Consider the following 18,462-nt stretch of genomic DNA (forward strand, 5'->3'; position numbering starts at 1 on the left):
CAGGCTGAGTGAGAGATCTTCTATCTCCCATTTCCAGTGATAAAGCATTCCTGTCAGAGCCTTCATTACCCATAATAAATTTATGGCAACGTCAAGAGAAGAGCAATAATTATTCCAAACATCTATATTTGTTAGAAATTATGGAAAAAAACCCAAACAGTTCCTTTGAAACTGCTTGAGTTTTAAATGTTAGAATGTTAGAACAGTTTCTACAAGTGGCACGTTAACAAGAAGACATCGGACAAAGAAGTCAAGCGTTCATTGCATAGACCATTTATAACATGGGTATTGATCTCAACTGCATCACACAAGCACATATATGGAGATATATGCAAAAAGAAGAGACTACAACCCAGGATGTAGAAAACAAGCTTAGACAACTTAATTTTAGTTTCCTGATTTGGCCAAGTGCTCTTTGCTGACATATGGCAAGCCATTTATGGCTTGTGCTTCAGAAAGCACATGATTGGCTTCAGTGACTGCATATGGAAACTCCTGCCATTAGGAAACAAGAAAGGGAATTAGCAGCAGCTAAATCCACTGAAGTCAACTAAAGAACAACACAATCACCACATCATTTCTACAATGGTCAGAACAGCTCTCCACTTTATGTGGCATTGCAAAGAAAAAGAGTCAAGTGCTGTGAGAACAGTGAAGGGAGCCACTGTAAACATTATAAAGAAATGAGACACTATAAAATACAAAACCTATTTCTTAATAGAAACATATCTCACAGGCTCATTACATGGACAATATTCTCTATGCAGCAGGAACTAAGTATTAAGCTTAGAAACCTAAATGTCCTGTCATGTAATGTTAGGAATTAAATACTTTAGGAATTAAAATCTGTACACAGCTATTTATAATAATTTGTACATGCAATTAGTCAATCGCTCAGTTACTCAGAAAGAACATGACACACTACATCTGTACAGTGACATGAACTTGGTAGAAGTTTATTTTTCACATGAAGGAATCTGAATTGTTTGCAAATATTATCCCTAGCATAAAAAAAAATCACTAGCAGCTAAGTAAGAAAGCAAAAGAAGTACTTTAACAGCATACAGGTAACATATAAAATCTTTAAAATCTCTTTTTTCCTCATAAACAAATTTAGTAATTGGTCTAGAACTGTCACGTCATGAGAGCTTCACCCTTACAACGTGTTCTGCAAAGCTAAACTTTGACTCACACAGTTTCACAGTTCAAAGAACATTTATACTGTGTATTTGTTCTATACCTGTATTTTTCAAAAAAATTAAATATTAAAAAGGGGACTGCTAACTTCAGAAAAGGAAATTAAAGTGCCCAGAACTATGATGAGTACATAATGGAGGTCTCCAGGCATTTTGCCAATCATAACCTAAATTCAATCTATTTGACTTGGATTGTTGCACATCTACACAAGACTGAAATGTGATAGTGTTTTCCCTTCTTTGTCAGCACAGTGTTCCCAAAGAAAAGAAAGATAAATAATTATGGATGCAAGGAAATACCAAGTAATGAGAATGTCAGAAGAACCATGCCTGAGCAGCAGATATAATAAACCCATATATATATCTAATAAAACCAACTCAAGAGCTGTGTTAACAGGAAGGTAGGTTCCCATTCTACAATCCCCTGGAACTTCTGCTCATAAGTATTTAGACTATTCCTGCTCTGATCAGTGCAATTTTAATAGGATGCAATACCACAGACGAGATTCAGAACAGTTTTATCCAGGTACATCATGTAAAATGCTTTTGGTACTATTATTTTCCAGGTACTGCCTGTGGCAAAACCAACGAAAAAATGTTCATGCCACTTGGTCTATTAAGTTAAGTGATGGAGTAGCATAGACAAGCTTTTGTAATGAAGGAAACTTTGGTTCTTAGATCAGAATTTTGAATAACTTTTCACTTGTATTGTTATTTAATAAAATAAATTAACAGTATTTTTTCTGAGATATGCTGACAAAATATTTTCACTGCAAGATCTAAGGATGAATTCAAATTCCAAACAAATCACAGAATGTAGACTGAAAGGAAAGGAAAAGTAAAAGCAGAAAAAGCCCACAGAAAAAGCAGAAAAAGTCAAATTGGAAATTCAGCTTTAAATTCAGTTTTAAAACTAGAAACTACTACTCTTAAGGAGGACAGAAAAGCAAATGCTAGTTATTAATTTGAAAAGCATTCATCCTTATTCTGTGTTGTTTTTTCTAGCTTAGTCTCATCCAGCTTTTGTCTTCATCTGCCTGTCAGTGGAATTAAGCACTCTGCCCAATTGTAAAAATAAAAGTTTATATTGCAGAATATATCATTTGATTGGAAGAAAAAAAATCTCCAGCATACTTGTAAAAATATAAATTAAGAAATTATGCAATTTACTAAGCGAAAAAGTGGAATATGCAATAAATATACAACTTACTTGTTAGAAGGTATATTTAGGGGGCAAGCACACAACTGACAGTCTTCAGCTGTCCCTTTAGTTGCATCACCATAGAAGCCAGGCAGGCATCTATCACAGTATGAACCACCTGTGTTGTGTCTGCAGTCCTAAACAGAAGATGTAAAGTACAAATTGACAATTAGACAATTTGCATATGGAAAAAGGTTTGCAACATTTATTCTTATTTTCTGCTGCTTGTTGAGAAACAGTTCTACAGGTTAGCAGTCACAATCACTGCTTCATATGCTCTTGTGGGTAACTTTTTTTTAATGTAAAACAAAAAGATTATTTAACAGAAAACCTTTAAATTTACCCCACACAACAGCTGTATTATTGTTTTAGCTTGCTTAAAGAAAACCAACTTTCAAAGCATTTGCAGTTTAGCATTGCAGTCTTGCAACAGGCGCATTTTGTGACAAACTGTTTTTAGATGTTGATTCCAAAACTACAGCCCAGACTATATAATTTATAAAAATGAATTATTACATTTGACATGTAAGTGCATTAGTTCATTTTACAAGGTATGTGGCTAGCAGTATTTGTAAACAGTATCAAAGCCTGAATTAATTAATGCTTATTTGCTAGAATAGAATCTTGCCTCTATTTCGAGAGCAGAAGCAAGGACAAGTATATCGTGTATAGGGTGCTATCCAACAGTTTGTGTTCATTCGTGTGACTGCATAATAGGAGAAAAATTAAGCTGAGCATATGAAACATGGAGTATAAAAATGGCAGTACTAGATTTGAATTTTTGTATATAGCTTTTGGCTGATCTCAAATTAAACAATCTTTTAGCAGAATGGAAATCAGTCGTGTGAGAAAAGGCTTCCCATGATGACTTGTAAGAACCAAGTTTTAAAGAGTAATTACCCTTCCTATTCTTCTTCCCTCTCACCATATAGGACTTAGAAATTCTAAATAATTTCACAGAATCCATAATAGATTCAGAAAATTACTTTTCTGCCTTAATCTGTTTCCTTTCTTCCCCCCACATTATTAGCATACCACACTATTCCTTTCACTTCTATTTACCACAAGATACCCAAGTGTAGCCCTTTCACAATGAAAAAACAGAGAAAGTAGCAGGAATGATTTTGGACTTTGAATGCCATATTGATGTGCTTGGGATGGACTGAAAAAAGGATTGGAAAAGAATATATCAACTTCAAAAGGCCAAAATGAAAGCCATGAGAGAGATTTTTGTTAATGGGGTATGTTCTGCTGTGTTTTAGATAATGGGCCAGATCAAATCTAGAATGTTTCATCCAAGCTGCAGCTTAAGAACTCTGGAGGTTTGTTTTTGTTTATTTTGTTGGTTTGGGTTTTTTTAATTGTGGGAACTTTCAAACTTATGATTTAATTGAAAATTGTTTTTTAAGAACACTTTAGAATTGTGTTATCATTTTAGTAAGCCACGCATATGGTACTGATTGCTATTTAACAGCCTTACTGTCTGGAAGACATAATTTATCCTCAATAAGGAAACAGTGATTCCTTCTTCACAGCTTTCCAGGATTGCAATGATTTGTACAATGCTTTTTTGCACTGTGCTCTGCAACAGGGCAGATGAAAAAGCACAATACCCTTTATAGTCATGAGGGCATTGGAGTCCAAAGCATTTGCCTCCAGAAATGCTGTTTGTTGTTTTAGAGGGTGCATTCTTACTGCTAGTGCATACTATCAGCACATATTTGAAATCAAAGCCTTAATCACAATACTATAACATAATTTGTAGATTGTGATCTAATGCCAAATTGTTGAAACACTTAATCAATTAAAATTATGGCTCTAGAACAGTCAGCTGGGTTAAAATTGACTTCCATAAGTTAATTAATCCATTTGATTGATATTTCAAGTGCTGACATTCAAAAATAATCTACCAACCACACAAAAAAAAGTAGCTGGGAACAATATGCTTTTAAAAGAAGATGTGAAAAAAAAAATTAAATGTTTCAAAAGAAAAATCCTTTGCAATTCAACTTTTTTAAGACATTATGTCAAATTATTTGTACTTTTTCTGAAAAATAATGGATTCTTCTTTTGTGATAAGTTTAGCTTTAAATATCCTCAGACATATCTTAATGTTTTTGAAGAATATGAACAGTTTCTATGTCAAGGATGTTATTAAAGTGAGAGAAGCTAATACACTACTTTAAAGCTTCACATCTCTTGCTGAGTGGTATTTGCAGGTTCTGCTTTTTTTTAAAGTAAAACACCTGAAACCTTCCATTTTGTAGGAAAACATTTCTTGCTACAAAGACCTGACCACCTTCACTTTGATGAAGTATTTTCTGGCACTTTAACGTCAGTCATTTCCATGTACTGTGTCTAATCCTACTCAATCCAGACCTCTGTGTTTACTTCCTCACAATCACAGAATGACGGAATATCCATAGCTGGTAGGATTATCAAGTCCAACTCCTGTTCCTGTGCAGGACTCACCAAGAGTCGCACCACGTGCCTGAGAGCATTGTCCAAACACCTCTTGAGGTCTCTCAGGCTTGGTGCTGTGATCACTTCCCTGGGAAGCCTGTTCCATTGCTCAACCACCCTGTGGGTGAAGAACATTTTTCTAATACCCAAGATAATCCTCCCCTGACACAACTCCAGGCCTGAGTCCTGTCACTGGTCACCACAGAGGAGAGATCAGTGGCTGCCTCTGCTCTTCCCCACATGAGGAAGTTGTAACTGCAAGGAGGTCTCCCTCAGTCTCCTCCAGGCTGAACAGACCAAATGACTTCAGCCACTCATCATATGGCTTCAGCTCAAGGCCCTTCACCATCTTTGTAGTCATGCTTTGGACACTCTCTAATAGCTAAATGTCTCTTTTATGTTGTGGTACCCAAAACTGCACACAATATTCAAGGTGAGGCCGCCCCAGTGCAGAGCAGTGCAGGACAATCCCCTCCCTTGCCCAGCTGGCAATGCTGTGTCTGATGCACCCCAGGACATTTTGGGCCCTCCTGGCTGCCAGGGCACTGCTGACTCAAGTTCAATGGGACCCCCAGGTCCCTTTCCATGGCACTGTTTTCCAGGCTCTCAATCCCCAGTCTGTACATACTTCCAAGGTTGCCCCATCCCAGGTGCAGAAATCCAGCACTTTTCTTTGTCAAGCTTCTTTTGGTTGGTGATTTCCCACTTCTCTAATTTGTCAAGGTCCCTCCGCAGAGCCTCTCTGCCCTCAAAGGAGTCAACAGCTTCACTCAATTCAGTAACACTGGCAAACTTACTTAGTATCCCTTTGAGTTCTGCTTATCAAGATGTTGAAGAGCACAAGACCAAGGATGGAGCCCTGTAGAACCCCACTAGTGACAGGTCCCCAGTCTGAAGTTCCCCCATTCACTACAACCCTCTGTGCCTCACCCATGAGCCAGTTGCTCACCCATCTCATGATGTGTTTATCCAGCTGAGTGCTGGACATTTTGTCCAGAAGTATCCTGTGAGAAACAGTATGAAAAGATTTACTGAAATCCAGAAAGATTACATTAACTGGCTGCCCTTGATCACCTATGTGGATTACCTTTCCACAAAAGGAAATTAAATTTGATAAACTGGATATTCCCCTCATGAAGCCATTCTGGCTGTGACTGATCATCCTTCAGGTATTTTTCAATACCTCCCAGAAAAATCTTCTCCATAATTTTGCCATACACTGAAGTGAGATTGACAGGCCTACAGTTTCCATGCCATCCTTCTCAACCTTTTTGAAAATTAAGATGCTAGCCAGCTTCCTCTCAACTAGGGCCATTCCATGTTCCCAAGGCTGTTCAAAAATCATTGAGAGAGGGCTCAGGATGACATCAGCCAGCTCTTTGAGTATTCTTGGAAGAATCCCATCAGGTCCCATAGACTTATATGGATCCAGTAGACCCCACACTAATTCAGGGTATACTGGGAGTTTATCATGCTCACAGCCATGGTCCTTCAGCTCAAGGCATGGGGACCCCTTTAGCCCATCACCAATGTCGGAGACAAAGGCAAAGAAAGAATTAAACATCTCTGCCTTGCCTATGTTCCTGTTTGTGATACTCATCCTGTAGTGGGCTGATGTTATTTCTGCACTGCCTTTTGCTATTAACCTATTTAAAAAACCTATTGTTATTGGCCCCCATACTTCCATCCAGCTTCAACTCCAGTTGAGCTTTGACCACACAAATTTTCCCCCTACAGTGGCAAGCAACATTTCTGTATTCCTCCCATATCACCTGACCTTGCTTCCACAGCATGCACCTTTCTTTTTTGCCTTATCTCCAAAATAAGATCCCTGCTCAGACAAGCTGGACTTCTGTCTGTTTGACTTCTGACATTTTGGAATTGCCTGCTCCTGTGCCCTTCAGAGGCAGTGCATAAATGTGACTAGTACTGATGGTTCCCAGCATGTTCAAAAGCAGTGAATCAATATTTTAATTTAAAAACAAACAAAAAAGAGAACCCCACATATATAGGACCAAAATGAGAGCATACCTTCCACTGTGTATATTAGAGTTTATCTGAGAAATAATGATCTCATGTATCCTACACTTTTCTCCCTGAGTCAGTTTGGACCTTACAGGACAAAGAACAAGAATTATGTAGTATGTGTACATGACCTGATCTGCTGTTCTCTTCAGTGATGCATCAAACTTCACACTACTCTGCCACATATACAGAGCAGTACTTTAAGTACTGAAGTAGACAAGTCCTTCTAAAAATATTATCAACACTCATGAAAATGTGTGCTTTCTTGATATCAAGTGGCTGAATCTCAGTTTGAAACTTGCCAAATGTACAGCAATGGTTTTGAACATCATCCGGTTTGAGCAATGTCTAATTACACTGAGATTTTCCTTAAACATGCTTAAGCCTCTGATGTCTTAATTTCACGTTACAGGAAAACCGTACTGGTTTTTTTCATGTCATGAGACTGGGTATAAAATAGATCATTATCAACTTCTCTAACCTGCTCAGTATGTTATATCTGCTTTCTTTTTATTCCCATGGAAATATAGGTTGTTCCAACACATTGATCTAGTGGTTTGGTAAAATACATGCTTTCTTTCACAGATCCATAGACTTGCGGCCAGGAACAATTTTATGTCCAAATACTTATGTTTTCAAATTCCACGTATTGTATCTCACACTATTTTGAATGCATTAATTTTCTGGACATCTTTTACTTCTAAACACTAATGCTGTCTGGTTCATTAATTGTTGTCTTCCCTGATGGGGGAGACGTTCAGATTTTTGCCAGGAGAAAAAAGGAGGCAAATGGGACTTCATGCTTCTCAGTCTCCAGAGAGGTGTTTATTAACTCTTATCTAAGGAGTACAAGCCACTGGCATGGCTTAGACATAGCACAGAGCACAGAATGCAGCAAGAAGACAGCTTATCAAGATCTCACAGCCTGTTTACAGGTAAATTACCCAATGAAAGCTTAAAACACAAGAAATTTTCACTTTTTTACCAATGTCCAACAAGTTCCTAAATCCTGTAGACAGGAACTGAGGAATTCTGTATCCAATCATCCCAAACCACTATTGCTGCAAAATATGGTGTTAGTGAAGAAGGAGAAAGAAACTTTTAACTACAACTTATCCTCCATTTTGAGGTTTTCTACTTTTATCTATTTACTATGCAAATACACCTAAAACCTCTAAATTTTCACCCTGTGATAATCTCACATAGTATTCTATCACCTAATTCACACCATTGTAGATTCAAATTCTTCCCAGAGGCTAGGCAAATTTTCCCATGGACAAAGGTCAAAACCAGTACTGTCCAGGGGAGTAAAACCTTTCAAAACAGGCAGAGAAATATTCTCTGTATTCTAGGTTCCCACATACACCTTTAAACTTCAGCTAGACAACCTCTGTGTAATTAAAACAGTAAAATTTATTTTTGTCCAAAAGTTTGTGTATGTTTGTTCCCCACAAACTTCCTTGCTGATGTCCTGGTGTGCATTTTCCACTATTTCCTACTGAGCCAGCTCTCCTTTTTTGGAAGAAACCAAATGAACTTCTTTATGCCCAATATCAGGGAACCCTAAATTCACACTGAAATCACTCCTGCGTATGCAGCTGAGTGTATATGAACATGGAAAGAAACATTTAGAATAGAATGCTAGTGGTGAATCCAAAACCTTACACAGGGATTATGAGAGAGTCCAAGATAGCACTTGTGGCATGCTGCTGCCTTCCTCAGGATACCTGTCACAGAGACAACCAGGGAAGCTGTTAAAGCCAGCTAAAGAGAGTAAGCCTGGGTGCCTATTTTAGTATATTCCTGAGCTGTCTAGACCAGACAAAGGTATTCTGCCTTTAGATGCATGAATAAGCTCTTTTAGCATTTTCAAACTACCGTAATATCAAGATGACACAGACAATTCCCTTTCTTGGTGTTACAATACAAATGTAATCAGGATGTTGCAGAGGCTTTACGTATCTTCACTTGAGTGAGAGCCTGTACTGCAATTAGCTAGGACATATCATTTGGTTATGGTGTATTTGAAGATGGGTAAAGACATTTTGTCGTTCTTGTGATGAGCACTGTCTAAAGCACATGTCCACCACCACTGATACCAGCCTCACCCTACATGGGGTATGCTGTTTATACACAGAGGAATACAGTATGGAAAGAATGCCACTGGGGACTGCCCACTTAGGCAATATCTTTGGGGAGAAAGATCTACTTTCTCTGGGCTTACTAATAGGAACATAGTATCCTGCAATGAATGAAACACCTTGAAATGTGCTTGCTTTTTACAAGGTTTAGGTTTAACCAATCTTCTAAAGCTACTGTGAATGTGCGTGTGTAATAGTACAAAAGAATATTTCTGAACGTTTGAAATTGCCCTATGTACCAAAGCAGTTATGTATACCACAGTGGTAATGAGAACGAGGTATCGTGCAGCTCTCTATGGCTGCTGTGGGGATCAAAGGGCTTTGCAGGTTACTGCAAGATATACGTTAAAATGAGCTTTTTATACAGGCCTGTGTCGAAGCAGATGATTTGAGCTTTTATCATGAGTCAAAAACACATTTCAGCTTCTTTTCAACTACATTTCAAAGCTAAGAAAGAGCAAAAAGAAGTATCATATCAGTAAATTAGGTGCCTAAATTGTCTGTTGTATTACTGAAAAAACACCATGAATAATAATAAGGAGGCCAAAAGGCTGTGTAAACCTCAATAGAAAGAATGCCTTTGATGTGAAACATTTCTCTTTTTCAGCATTCAGACTTTTCTCTCTTTCACTTCAAAAGGCTTATGATCCAAATTGAATAGCAGCATTTAATAGCCTGCATGGATACTAACCGATCTGACTTACAGTGCTTTCAAAGTTGTAAGAAAATCCAGAACTGATTTTAAGCTCCCTGTGCGCCTCTTCTCTATAGCCTGATCAAGTATAAACTACAGAACACATAAAATAGAGACTGCTTAATAACATGTATAGATGAAAGTGCATCTTCAGCTGGTTATTTTCCACTTCCTTGTCAGTGCTGCGTTATCTTACACCAGCACCCTTGAAACATCAGAAGGGGGAGCTCCACTGTCTGAGTCAACAGTTCACATCAGCCGAACAGCACAAAAAGCAATATGCAGCTACGTGGCCTTCTCTTTCATCCAGGCTGGTGCCACAGACAGAAAATAAAGAGGGAAGCTGTGCAGGGGCTAAAACTTGAAGACACAGAAGCCAACAACATTAGAACTTACATCTGGCTAGGTACCCCTAAGCAAAACAGTCAACAGTTATGGCATACCTTAAACAAGATTCTTCCTTCCCTTTCTCTCCTGTTAATTGATTTTATCCCACATTGATATTATAAACATTGTAGCTGGAGAATATGGTTATTAATGCAAAAAATTTTTGTCAGGAAACACAAATCCATATTACCCTAGTGATAAACATTTTTCCTGAGTATTAAGTGAAGGATTCAAAACATGACTGTCATGTCAAACATGTTTTTCATTCTAGGTACTTCTTTGAGGCTTAGAGTATAATTAAATTGAGAATAATTTTAAGCTCCTATTCATGAAAAAGAAATTTGGAAAATTCACTGATCCACACATTAAGGATATCTTGTTTTGCACTGCAATGCAATTAAACATCTTCTATGAGCAAAACAGGAAGAACAGTAATAATTCTAAGTGCCAAATTATATTGGAAAAAGCCTGAATTTTCATTTTGGCGTTTTCCCAGCAGGTTTTTCTTAAGGAAATAAAAGGGAACACTTAGAAACATGCACATTACAGAGTCTGCTTGAAATTCTGCAGGGAAATGAGAGCATATCCCACTAAACTGGGACTGGCTTAAATTGTGTTTCTGCAAGACTAATGAAATTAGACATGTTGTTTCAAGCTTCATGCCATGTCAGACAATATAAACTAAAAATGCCCTTGAGTCAATCAGAACAGTACATTCAGCATAATTCACCCATTCCAAAAGGCTACTGAACAGGCTGGAAAGAGTGGTGTGCTGGTAGGCTTACTATGGATAATATCACAGATTTAATTGCTGAATTAGTAGGTAACTACATAAAATCTCCATAGTCTACAAGGAAAAAAAAAATCTGATTTAGCTGAGATCATATGCTTTTATTACTTTTCTGAAGTACAGTTCATTAAGTGTTCCTTCAAGGTTTACTACGAATTTAGTAGAATTTAGAATTTAGAAGAAGGAAGACATTAACAATATCTTCCCACCAAACTAGAACAGAATTTATGAAGTTACCTGCTACATACTATAAATTGAATGTACTGCAGGAGACAAATAGGAGAAGAAGATAAATCTTGCAAGAAAAAGCATTCATACATCTGCTGCCTTCTGCATGCCATACCTTAATACTATTGATTCTATTCTAAAACATAGATCCTATGTGATAAATAAAATCTTTTTTTTTTTTTTTAACTGTTAAAGATACCAGATCTTGGTATAAGGGGATCCTCAACCACAACATAAAGATCTCTTCTGTTACTCTCCGGCTTTTTTCTTCTTGATTATTTCAGGTCTCAGAGGTCACTAATCCAATTGCACAGGTTTATTGAAGTGATGTTGGCCATGTCCATTGTTTCCCATAGTGACACTTACCAGGCATGCTCCTGTGATGTCATCACACATGTCTGCATGACCAAAACACGTACATGGTGCACAGACTCCACCAAAAACTGTGCCATTTACACGCCTGTGTCGAGGCCAGCATGACTGCAAGATAAGTTAGATAAAAACTTAGATAAACTCTTGCTTGAACGGACGAAGCAACGGGATTTTAAAAATTTTGTTGGATTCGATGCTTGCACACACAAAAAACATACTTGCCAAATGAATAAAAATACCAACATTTCTCTAGAAAATTCTTCTTTCTGGTGTTGTGGCTTTGCACTGACCTTAGCCTTAGTGGCAGGTGTGAGATTAGAGGAAGCCTTAACTTGATCGTTCTTCTGAAATGGTAAAATAAAGCAGAGAAATGAAGAACTGAAACATGACAGCATCAAAGCAAGAGGTACAGACTGAAAAACAGCCAGAAGGTGAAATACTGAAGGAGAGAGAAGGGGGAAAAATCCTCAAAACAACAAAAATGTTTTCTGAGAAGTTCAGGCGCAAAGAGCAATTAAAATACCATTTTGTCTTGTTAGGACTCCAGCAAAAGGCTACACTGAAATGAAGCACAGGCTGAAACCAAGGCCATCCTTTTATTTACAAATTGTGCTCCTTAAAGGATAGTAATTTCCCTCTAAGAAACTGCTCTGATTTTTTAATCTTCTTTTTTAAATCTAAAATTCAAATCAATATTAAATGCATGGCCAGTAGTTTTGTAGGAAGGGTGACACCATACAACTGTGATTCATCAGCAAAAATTCAGCTACTCCATTTGCTCATAATAAGATGTCAAGCAGCAGTCTTCCTTACTATATATCTCACAAATGGCTTTATAGTTTTTGCAAACTATCCTTCTACAGTAAGACTGCTCATGTGATCCAATAATTTTGCATTAGATAAAAAAGCACATGACAGAGTTATGACCTTCAAAAGCATCTGGATAATGCAAAGAGAAAATTTTTCACTGACAGAATACTAAAGGTATCATTTAATAAAAGCAATCTTTTCCACTTCATATACACTCTTCAAAAACATAACAAACAGGCTCTTCTTTATACAAATAAACATGTCCCTTTTTGTCTTACTCTTGAAAAACGTGAAAGTAATCTAAAGATTAATTGGAATTATTCTTTAAAAAAACATTCCAAAAGCTGAGACATTATCCTTGTTTTTCCTTCTTTACATTCTTGGTTACACGATCCTAAAAAATCCCCATCCAGAGTTACAAAATCCAAAACCTAAAACCAGGTTAAAGATATTGTATTTTTCTTTCTGCGGCATGAGATGCAAGTGGTTTCTGCATAAATCCATAAATCTTCTTCCTCTGTTGGTGACTGAAAATAATGTTCTCGTGCACAGATACACACGATATTGCTCAAGACAAGGCTCTAAAAGTCACTAATTTTAAGAACTTAGACATGAAATATCAATATCAGGACTTAGAACAGAACTAAAGGATTACAGATTGAGATCTTAAGAAAAGAAATTACGTAACATTCAAAAGTCAGGAAAGTTCTTGCTCATCATTGTGATGCACATTAAACACGATTTCTTCTGAAGCAGAAGTAAAAGAGTACAGAGAATGGGAAAAAATCTGAGGGAGAAGAGCAATTAGATATGAAGATGTTGACAAAGGCAAGAAAATTCATGAGTGGAGCACAGTAACTATCACAAAGGAAACCAACTGGTATTAGAAATTTAAAATTTTATCTGCTTTACCTGTGCCTATGCAATTCTGTGTTCATACACATGCAAAAATGTAAGAATTTTATTTGGCCAGAATCTTGTAAAAAATAAACTCCAAATTTATATAATGGAACAATCTTAAAAGAGACAGCATGATTTAAATGGGATTTATTGTCTTTGGAAGACTGATCATGCCAAAACATTCATAGCACAAAAATAAGTAAAAAATAGTTGTTTTTAGTGCTGCAGCATCTGTGCCAGGTACTGTAACATCATTATGCAGGAGAAAAATACATATATTAAATTAAATAATGAAGAGAAAATGGAACTGAAAAACTGCACAAAATCAATAAAAATGAAACACTGCTAGGCTGAAACTGGTAGAAGTAAAATGCTGGACAAGGCTGAAAGTATTCAGAAGAAGGAACAAAAATGGTAACTGAAAAAAAAAAAAAGGAAAAGACACTTTCAACTTCTCTTTCCATACTTTGCTAGCTACTGTCTGTAAATCTAAAAGTTCTCCTTTTTTTTTTTTCCTATGCCCACTAGCATACATAGAAACTTTAAATTGGCAGCTATATATATGTGCTTTCTCTTGTGGAGTATGATCTTAAGTATGTATCAAATTTCAGAGACTGTTTATGATTGAAGAGAAGGTTTAGCACTGAAGGACACAATGCTGGACAGACAGTTTCAGCAACACCAAGACAGGAATTCTACCCAAGTCCTTCAGCTTCTACAACAAAAGTAGATATTGAAATATCTGCAACTAGGGCTTTTCCAATTGCTCTTTTGGACATCACACCTAAATCTGCACTGGGAGAATAAATGGACAAGTGAAAAAAAAGTGTGAAGCACAATGATACTGCATCCAGCACTTCTCCTAAAATAACTGAACAGACAGACAGTGGCCAGGCTTTAAAATTATTTCTCAGCCGAGGTAAAAACTATTCTTCTCCAGTTATTTTTCCATCTGTACCATTTTGGAAGTGATAGGAATATCCATTAATTCCTTCAGGCCTTCTTTCTACATTAGTTCATCTAGCCCCAGCAACAAGCAACACATTTGGCATGAGACTAGACTCTAAGCCCTAAATATCACATATAAGCATGAAAATTTTTAAAGAAAAAAAGAGTTGACAAGCAAATGCCTAGAGTGCCTGTGTAAATGGCATACTGTTTGTAGTTTTGTGAAGCAGAGCATCTCGGTGTTTGAAACTATTTCCTTAAAGGCAAAGCTTTTGAAGAATTTTTCTTGGCTCCTATTTACCCCAAGCTATGCCCACATGAGGTAGTTAATCATACATATACTTGCACAAACACATTCTGTGTGAACTAATGAATTTGTTAGGGAAGTGGGTATTTTTCTGAGCACGTGTCTACATTATTATCTGTAACAGGAGCAAAATAAAGGGACACAATCCTCAGAAGAACACACATGCAATTCTCAACAACTCCAAGGCAAATGGCAAAGCCCTGGGAAAACAAAAGAGGAAACTCAACCCCATTAACTCAAATAATTTGATCTGGCTTTGTTGTGCACAGGACAGATAACTGCCATTTTCCTTCTACAGATGACAGGTTCATCCATTAACAATTGGCTGAAGAGTACAAATATTGCTTTCACTTCCTTTTTATTAACCAAAATGTCTTTTCATAAGTTAGAAATCACCACAGAGGCGTAGAACTTCAGATTTTAAATATTATCAAATATAATGAACCGTCACCTGGAAATAAAGGTAACTAGTCAAGCCATGGCAAATTCCTAACAGGAATGGACAGCTCTCTTACTATTTTCTACCAACACAGGTCCACTGTCTGCTTTCAGCTATCATGGTGTTAACATCAAACTAGACTGCATCATGATACTCACCTCACAGGAGGTACCATCATAGCCTGGAGGACACTCACACAACTCCACTGCAGATGCTGTCCTTCTCCCCCTCAAAGTGTGGTCAGCAGCTTCCATAATAACACTTCTTATTCTGGATGTAACAGAAGTTAAACAGGCAAAATAGCAAATTAGATGGATATGTGCTGCTGAATGCAACAAACACTTTATAGTGGCATGCAGTGCCCTGTTTCTGTTTTCCTGCTTAAAAATAAGGAGGTTTTCATATTCCTGTATTTCTTCCTAAACTATACGTCTGTTACTATTTTTGTTCATCATTTGAGGGAGACTATGGTCACCCACTGATAAAAATAGATTTCAAAAGTCTCACAGCACTGTACCAGGAGATGGAAGGCTATTCCTGGCCTGCAAGCCACATGTGCCAACTTGCATTGCAGCTGCATATAGAGCAAATTTGACACTAAGCAGGGTCTTCAAAATTTATGAACCTCTAGTCCAGCTTTCTAAAATATTACATTACTAAGTTTTGGATTTTTTTACCCTTGAGATTTGACCTCTGGAAAAGATGTGAGCCCTGTCCAGAAGGATTGAGGGTCTAAGTATTATGCATATGAAAGAAAAATGAATGTGCATGAAAGAAAAAGGAAATCTTCTGCCATATACCCTGGTCTCCCCAGTGACAGAGAAAAAAGTGCCAAACAGCCATTGTTTAGGTGAACACTGACCATGATTTTATTTCAAAAGCATGGAAGTATGATGAGAGAAACAACAGAAGTCTTTTGATAATCTTACAGCTATTATCAGAAACAGATGTAGTTTACCTCAAGAGCCTCCTTCTGGGGAAAGAAACTGGGATTTGAGAGTTTAATACTTATGAAAATTCAAAGGAATATTAAGGTATTACAGAGGCTAAATTACTTCTATTTTCACCCAGTAATCTTAACAGAGTGTTTGATAACTAGAGCTACTTGAAGAGCTTGTTTTGAAGTTGTCTTCAGCAGAAAATACCTTTCTATCATGACATACATTTTGTTAAAAAGTAATTAATTTTCTTTGGAAAACTTGAACTGGTTTTTTTCCTCTTCATAATAGGGCATTTATCTTTTGGCTGCAAAAATTCCTGAAAATTATTTGGATGACCTTGGACAAGAAAACATCCAAGAAAAATATTTTGTCGTTACTGCAGTGGTTGGAGGAAAGCTTAAGACAGAATATTTTCCCACTAGATTTCATGACTACTCCAAAAAAGACAGACATGAAAGGTAATGGGAAAAATGGGGAAGATTTCTGAAATTAAGATAGACACTTCAGAAAAACAGAAATTTTACCACCACTAGGAATATGACTGGACTTTGGAGGAACTACCATTGTCTGTAATGCAGCTAGAAACATCAATCCAATTTGGTGATACAAGAACCTCTGTAAAAGGTTCTTGATACTGTTTCAAGAGAAGGATGCTTATTCCTACCCAAATCTTCAGTAAATTCTCTCTCACTTTTCAGTATATCCCCTTCACTCCATTGTACATTTATTTTGCAATCATTCATTTGAATTTTCCTTACAATAAGATAACCAATTTCTAGTATATTAGATACCAAACAGTGATTACCAGTAAAAAAATCTAAAATTTTAAGGAAAAAAAAAAATCTTTATATGAAGAAACCATTTGTTTAATAAAAGCTCAAGTTTTATTTCTCCTTTGAACTACAGTTAGTTCCCTCTCAGCATTGATCTTGGAACAAAGAGAAGCACTAACACACAGAAACAATCCTCCCAGTATTATCCCACATTTGTATTCACTGAAATGTTCCAATTTTCATTACGTTCTGCTATTTGCTAAATGGGATTTTAATGTGTTTAACAGTTTTTAGCATTAACAGTTAGTCAGTGAAGAAAGCTGCAGTGATTTTCTTTTCTCCCATTTTGATGTTGCAATTTTGATTCCTCAATGCTATTCTGCATTCATTAAAATACATAATGCTGGCAGTAATGGGGCACTGGATCCTGGAGATGCATGAACAATTTGAGATTTGACATCAAGACCAAATATTTAAGCTGACTGTTACTGTCAGCAGGCAACTGTTGACTTCTAAAAACAAACAAGATTAAAAGGGAAGGGGACGTTTCAGGCAGTATCAGCACAGTTTACTGTCTGCTGTGCCAGGCATCTGAATCACATCAGCTACATAAGGCACATGAAGTAGTGACCCAATCATTGCTCATTTGTCTTGAAGCCAGTTCTGCATATGGAAAAAAACCTTTGGCCTGTTCTTCCCTCTTTCTCCTTGTGTCTAGCACTGACTCTTCTATATGTGCTTGCAAGCAATCTATTCTCTTTACCACCACAATTTCCAATGCCTATCTGCATGTTTGCAACACTTACCATCAATGACCACTCTCAATATTGAAACTGAATAAACAGTGCTACTAAACTTCCTTTGAAGCACAAGCTAGCAGTATTAGATCAAATGAAACAGAGTTATCTTTTCTTGGCCTGTTGCTTCTACCACAGATGGACTTAACTGCAACAGTTTGGCAGATCTGTCAAGTTAGAGGAGGACCAGGATTTAAATCCAGAAGCTGGGTTCACCTTCAGATCGATTGCTGCATTTCTGTATTCTCATTTTTAATGCTACTTGATCATCTAACTGCCCACTCATATAAGAAAGCTTCCTAATTACACCATAGAGCAATAACACCACTGAAAGCTTAAAATGACCAAAAAAAATGTACACAAAACCATGCTTGAGTCAAACCCAGCACTACTGCATTAATATTGTTTAGTGGCTACTTGAAAGCATTACAGATTAAGTAATGTTTCTAATAGGTTCAGCTAAACAAGGGTTAAAAATAGAATCTTTAAATTAAAGCTCTTGCCAGCTGGAGACAACTCCATTGAATTTTTAAGTCTCTTTCTACATGACTGCAATAAAGTTACTTTATGCCTCTATTCTGGTCTCTTTTTAAGCACAGATTATAACAGCACCCTTGGAAATCTTACACATGTGGTGACATTATCCATTTTGAAAACTTTCAGTATTTAAATGAACAGGTTGCTTAATATAGCAATCTCTAATTAGTATGTTGCATAATTCTGCTGGTGCTTTGAGGCAGAAGTTGTCATTCATGAAGGATCTAATAACCCTGTAATATTTTTGTCTCTCTGCCAAACCCTCTTAACCCTCTCAGAGGAATATCCATCTGTCCACTCCACATACCTTTTTAAAAACAATGAAAACCTTTTAATTCATATCTACTTATCTATTAAGGCTTAGCTCTACACTGTTTCTTTTCAAAAATTTCTTACTTTGGAGACCATCAACAGTAGTCCTTAATCAGCCCTAGATATCACAAACAGTATCTTCTTCATTGGGTCTCCATTTTCCCTGAAAAACTAAATGGGAAGAATATGGAGAAAAGGGTT

The 18,462-nt window shown here is 36.9% G+C and overlaps 1 protein-coding gene across 8 annotated transcripts in view; it reads right to left on the reverse strand.

Annotated features, from left to right (window-relative positions):
* LAMA2 (laminin subunit alpha 2) overlaps nt 1-18,462 on the reverse strand; it is a 344,213-nt gene that overhangs the window by 138,571 nt on the left and 187,180 nt on the right. For all 8 annotated transcript variants that reach the window (XM_082302950.1, XM_082302949.1, XM_082302947.1 and 5 more), the window contains exons 15-17: nt 15,060-15,171; nt 11,492-11,605; nt 2,407-2,534 (exon numbers count right to left, since the gene is read on the reverse strand). In XM_082302950.1, the coding sequence (XP_082159076.1) occupies nt 2,407-2,534; nt 11,492-11,605; nt 15,060-15,171 (354 nt within the window). The remainder of the gene's footprint in view (nt 1-2,406; nt 2,535-11,491; nt 11,606-15,059; nt 15,172-18,462) is intronic.

The sequence above is a fragment of the Coloeus monedula genome (assembly GCF_965178545.1).
Source record: "Coloeus monedula genome assembly, chromosome: 2".
NCBI lineage: Eukaryota > Metazoa > Chordata > Aves > Passeriformes > Corvidae > Coloeus > Coloeus monedula.